General features: G+C 48.3%; 1 protein-coding gene across 1 annotated transcript in view; it reads right to left on the reverse strand.

The window, feature by feature from the left end:
• The window catches only part of LOC104164613 (GATA-binding factor 3), a gene marked incomplete at its 5' end in the record, with an annotated part of 12,281 nt that extends 6,768 nt beyond the window's left edge, over positions 1-5,513 (reverse strand). The window contains one exon of the mRNA XM_009703992.1: positions 5,368-5,513. Coding sequence (XP_009702294.1) covers positions 5,368-5,513 — 146 coding nt within the window. The remainder of the gene's footprint in view (positions 1-5,367) is intronic.
• Between the last annotated feature and the right edge of the window lie 765 nt (positions 5,514-6,278).

Consider the following 6,278-nt stretch of genomic DNA (forward strand, 5'->3'; position numbering starts at 1 on the left):
CATGTTAATAGAAAAAACAATAAAATTAAAAAAAAAAAACACCCAATCAGCAAAATTTCTGAGGAAAAAAAACATCAACGCTGCAAGACTGACGCACATCGGCAGAGGAGTCCAGAAACTGGCTTGTGAGAACAAATAATAATTCTGAAAAAAATCCCCTAGGTACTTTAATCCCAAATTATATATGAACTGAATCAGGTGCCAAAGGGCATCCTAAAAGTGAGTGCTAAACCTCTGATAGAACTCATCAAAATTAGCAGCACTGGCACAGCCCATTCCAGAGGGGAAAATATTATTTAAATGCCAACATGTCTTTCCATCTTAATTCTCTCAGACCCCCCAGGGGTCTAATTCTGCAGTCAGGGCCTGAACCAACAATTGCCCGAGTCAACAGCATGAGTCAGGCCGGCTCCAGCGAGCGCCGGGTGAGACCCGCGCTGGGCTTGGTGGGCAGCTGCTCGCCGGCTCCGACCGCAAGCACAGCCCGGTCCTGTAAATTCAGCTCAGCTTCAAAGGATACGGGCTCCAGATCGGAAATAACACCATGGCAAAGAGCGAGAATCCCAACTTTTTAATTACACCCTTTCGCAGCCTAAACTTTCATGTTTATTTAAGGATTGGTAATGAGCCTGAAAGAAGAATTTACCATTTCGTAAAGGGGGAGGAACAAGAAAAAAAGTCTACATGTCAAGGTGTATACAGAAGCTTTTTTGTTAGCTGTGATAATGATTTAGCAAAGTCAAATTTGGCAAAGTCGCTCTTCTTTCACATGCATGAATTCGTGCTTATCATTTAAAAACTGTAACTTCAGCAAACAAATTTTCCTTCTGCCACTGAAGGAGGAAAAGGAGTTTGCAGACGTCTGTGCGAATGTGTATGCATGTTTGCGTGTGTGCAAGTGCCTACAGCTCCTAAAAAAAAAAAAACAAAAAACACTTTAGATCCCTGTCCTATCTCTTCTTCATCAATATGACACAGCCCCAGAGCTCTGATTTCATCCCAATGCATTGCTTTCAATGGGACTGCTCATGTGCTTAAAGTTAAAACATGTGCTTAAGCGATTTGCCAGATCATAGCAATGCTTGGCACCTTGCAGAACTGAGCCTTTAATGCTCTCTTTTGTGCTCTTACTGTTTCAAATTTACCCCTCACCCCACATAGCCGCACACTGTAGCACATCCAACATTTAAAAAAGAAAAAAAAAAAAACAAAAACAAAAACCACATCTTTGGATACCGTACAACAAACCCAAAATGCAAACATGGACACTGGCACAGCGCTAGCGTTAATACCAACTCTTGTTAGGTCATGTTGCAATTTTAATCATAATTGAATGTGGCGTAGGTGGAGAGAGGACAGGTTCGTTTTGTTTTAGATAGAGTGGGATATTTTTTTTTCTCTTTTAATTAGACAAGAAGAACTGTCTAAAAAATAAATAATACGAAGCCCATGAGCACTAGGAAGCATCACAGAGAGCCTGATCTGACAGGAAGGGGTTCTCACCGGCTGCCCCGTGCGGACAACTCCATTTTGCCTGACCATAAACCACGCTGAAACAAGCCGACCTCCAGCCCGATGAGGCCGACTTCTCCATGCTGATGACAAGCAGGAGCTGGGAACAGCACACGGGTCTTTGGTTACAAAAACCCTAGTGCCGGCAGGAGAAGCTGAAGCATCCCACCACGAACAGCAGAGCCTTGAACCAACGTGGACGCACACGCCTCGGTCCTGTCCTCCTCCGGACCATGCCACGGCCCCCAATTTGGTTCCCATCAAAGTCAGTGGGTTAATACGCATGTTTCAAACGCAACACGGACACAACAGCTTGCAGAGCCGGGCTCTCGCCGAGACCCAGGGGACGAGCCTGCAGGTCTGTGTCCCCCTGGCTCCCATCAGCCGGCATGGGTGGCTCAGAGGCTGGAGTGAGTATCTTGGTGGCAGCTTTGCCTTTATCAGACCCAAAAATCAAGCCTAAGGAAATTTCTAAAAACCAGTGATATTTGACTCAGCCCACACAGGGGAAACATCCCCTTTGAAGATATTTGGGGTTTCTACACAGCGCTCACCGTAATTTCTCTTAGGGCAAGTGCGTTTAAAAGACACGCCTGGTCACCACCTTGCTACCTTCAAACAAACTCTGACATTAAATAAACGAATAAATCACAACATCCACTGTCTTCTCTAAAACCTTTTCCATCTGCCACATTTCTCTTACAAAAATTCAGCATCGCTAGCTGAATATTTTAAACTCTGTGCTCTTTCGGTCCCAGACTGTACGTTTTATGCTGTACCAACTTATACCGGAGACACCGGCAGCGGGCAGGAAACAATGAATAATAACGCTATTGTAAAATCTCCCAGCAATGGCATCCATTGACGCTAATCACCGACCCAAGCCCGGCCATGTAAGTAATGGGATGACTCATGGGGTGCCCCATATAATCTGTAGGACCAGACCCCATGGCCCAGTTGCACGTGAGCAAGGGCACAACTTCAGAAGCGTTGCAAGTGATGAGAAGGTGAAATTGAGGACAGTGCAGGAGGAACCAAGCACTGATAAAGATGCGTAATTAAGGGGCATTTTCAGTGTCTGGATTTACATGGGGTACCCACAAAGCTGCAAGCATCAGCTTCCTAAAATAAGACTGCATGTGCATGGGCCTTCTGAGAAATTCGCTGTAATCCTTCCAAAACCAAGAGAGCTGTAGACCTTTTAAGCAGAACGGTGACATGATACCACCTGCCCGTTCCTGATGCCCCTGCCACCACCTCCAGATCTTCCACCTTCCCCCCAAAGTAGAGCTGTTCGAACCCCCTCGGCTGGCAAGTCTCCATCCATCTCCCCTAAACAAAGCCCTTACAAAGACGCCCATTGAATTTAATAAGGCTTGGGCTGGGTTCTCAGCATCTAAGGATTTATTTGCCTTCTCTCTCCAATCCATCAGAGTCCTTTCATGAATTTCAGCGCTCCTGGGATCAGAGCCTACAAAACCAGCCCAAGGTCACGCAGGAAACTTGTGGCAGAGGGAGAGGACCACGCGCTGGATCCCCACCCTGAGCCTCCATACTCGCGTCGCCTTCCCCAGCCCGCTCGCCTTCGCAAGTCAGGAAAGATCAAGTCAAGGCACAGACACACACACATCTGCATCTAGGCACACGAAATGCAAACGCCGGCCCAGCTTTGGTGCCTTCTGAATTTTTTTTGGAGGTTCGCAAGGGAAATAAAAATAGATGCAAACAGCATTAGAAATGTTTCTCTTTTTTTTTTCCCCCAGGTAGTAATGGAAAAAAAAAATATATATGAAAATCAAAAGTTCCCATTTAGCAAAGGCTGCATTCAAAGAACAGGAACTTTTTGTAACTTAAACTTTAACTAAAATGCCTAAGATTAAGGCATCTCTTTAACAAAGATTGAAGTGATTATGCAAGACAAGGTCCCTCTACTTTCTTTCTCTTTTTTTTTTTTTTTCCCCAAGAATGACCTTTTACAATGTATTTATTTATATAGTTCATTTTACATGTGCCGGGCTGAGGGTGACTCGGGACATTCTTTCGTGGTTCCATCAGACACTTTTTGAAAGCTCTCCCCCCCTTTTCAAGCCGCTTTCCTATTCTGCCTCCCCCTCCGCTTGTTTGGATACGCTCAAGCTCCTGTGTGTTTGGGCTGGGGAAACAGAGCTGTTGTTTAGGAGTTATCTCCAGGGCTCAGATATCCGGCAGCTTTTTCCTAGGAAGTTAACTTTACACATAAAGAGAGAACGAGAAAAAAAAAAATAAAAAGGAAAACGAGGGGGTGTGTTTAAGACAGAAGGGCCAGGGCGAGGAGGAGAAGAGAACAAGACAGCTGCCCAAAAAAATTAAAATCCCAGCCTGTACTTCCCTCCCTAGAAAGCTTTTCCTTTTTTCTAACAAGGCTATGAAAGACGAGAGAGACCAACATTTTCCTATATGGGAAAAGCCCATATAGGAAGGCACGGAGAGGTTTCGCCCACAGGAAGTTTGGGGATAGAGGAGCAAACCCGCATCCTCCCCAAAACCCGCACGGCCAGAGCGAGCCGACGCCGCTGCCCCTCGCAGCGTAACCTCTCCTGGGGCCGTATCCTGCAAATGCTTCCCGGCGCCTGTGGGGATAAGGCCTGTCTAATTTTTTTCAGGCATCTCGTGGGTGAGGAAGCTGAATCCATGCCTAAGAGTTGCCGGACTGAGGCCATGAGCACCTTTACAGGGAACACGGGGCTGATGAACCACCCCTCTCCTGCCTGCAGGATCCGACCATGCCGGGCACGAGCCTCATGCAACCGGCCAGATCCATCCATCAGCTCGGAAACTCCACAGAGAGGCGAGATCTGCTTTTCCTTCGCATTTTGAGCAGCCCCCAGGAGCCCGTCCATGTCTTTAATCCTAACAAAACCAAACGTGCCTCGATTCAAAACATTCAATAACTTCCCAAGCAGCGAACATATTTTTTTCCCCCGCTTGATATATTTTTTCCCCTTGTGGTTTGCCTGATTATTTGCCAAATATACTTCAATGAATTTATTAGCCATGCCCACAGCTTCCAGACCTTTTTGTGGCTTCCAGGGAAATTCGTAAATAGATCACTGGGGATGTTGTAACGTATTGCCTGTACATAGTACAGTCGCAAGGCTTGCAAGCATTATTTCAAATATTTGCCTGTGCATTTCGTCTTCCTCCAACTTCTGTGGCCCTGGACACACGCTCGGCTTTGCCCACTCGCTGGGTTTTGCCATGCCCTACCTTGTGTCCTCACTTACACCAACTCAGAGGGGAATGACACAATTTGAGACCCACATGGCTCAGCTACAAAAGACCACACCAAGTTCAAGTGAGACCAGGACCATCAGCAAAGTGCTTTGCAGGACCAAGGTCCAGCTGATGCCCCAGTGGCTCCTGGTACCCGGATGGAGACACACTTGGGAAGGGGAGGACAGCAGTGTGGAGAGCCCAGGAGAAATCCTGTTCTCCTGATAGTCTGTTTGGTCACTAGGAAATGATTACTCCACCCTCAGCCCCTGGAAAGAGCCACCGTCCTTGGGTCGCCATTCAGAAGGGCTGTGTGGAGGCGTCTGCCCTAATGCGACCTGGGAGAAAGCTCAGTTCCAGTTTGCAAGAAGTGCTGGATCTTGATTTTTTAAACCTGTTTTCCAGTTTGCAAGAGGACCAGACAACTGAGGCCCACAGCAGCAGGGAGCATCTCTCCGAGTATCCCCCCCTCCTAGCCCTCTGATGCAGTGGGACCAGATTTCAGAGCTGGCGGAGCTTCCCCCTCCATCCCGAGCTGCAGACAAGAAGCAAAAGTTGCAGAAGAAGGAAAAGAAAGAAGTAATAAAAAAGAAGGAGACTCACCAGCCTTCTCTTGGGTTTGATCAGGGGCCGGTTCTGCCCGTTCATTTTGTGATAGAGTCCGCAGGCGTTACACAAATAGTGCCCGGTGCCGTCTCTTCTCCACAGAGGGGTTGAGGTAGCCCCACAATTTACACACTCCCTGCCTTCTGGAAACAAGAGAACACATAGTTCACTTAGGGAAAGCAGAGGTAAAAGGGGCTGGGGAAAGACCCCCAAAAAAAACCAACCCCCCAAGAGACCCAGCAGTGCCAGACCCTGCCAGTCCTCTCCAAGCTCAAGAAGTCCAAGCAAGGATCCAAGGCCACAGCTGAGCAACATCCCTGGCACAGGCTGGGGGGGAGTCTGGTGGGGACTGATCCTGTCCGCCTCCCCAGCACCACCTCGCAGGCAGCATCAGGTCTGTGTTCCAGCAGCAGGGAAGAGGGATGGTGACAATGACAACGCGAACCCCATGGTGGCTCGAGGGGCTCCCTGGAGAAGTTCGCACCCCTCCTGCACATCCCTCCTTTGGAGGGGGCTGACAATTGCCCCTCACCTCTGGATTAAAGGCATCTACAGCCCTCCAGACCCCATGTTGGGATATGGACCAGACAAACCTTGGCAGGCTTTACAAGGAGCCTCCAACCCTTCCCCCCCCACCCCAAGATGGATGGATACCAAATCTAAGCCCCTGCCTCCCCTTTCTGATGTGTATGAGGACCCCAGGCTCACTCCTTGAGCACTGTCCCAGCTCCCAGGGGGGTAGATGAGCCTGAACGGGCTCTTCCTTTGGCCTCTGGTCAAACTACATCAAGGACCCCCAAAAATAATCACAGATCAACAAGCAAAACACCTCCCTGGCCCCAGCGAAGACACAACGACTCTGTCAATATCCGCTATTGATTAACTCGCAGTTACGCTTCCCCCCCCCA

This window comes from Cariama cristata, unplaced genomic scaffold (genome assembly GCF_000690535.1).
Source record: "Cariama cristata isolate BGI_N322 unplaced genomic scaffold, ASM69053v1 scaffold16937, whole genome shotgun sequence".
In the NCBI taxonomy this organism is placed as follows: Eukaryota; Metazoa; Chordata; class Aves; order Cariamiformes; family Cariamidae; genus Cariama; species Cariama cristata.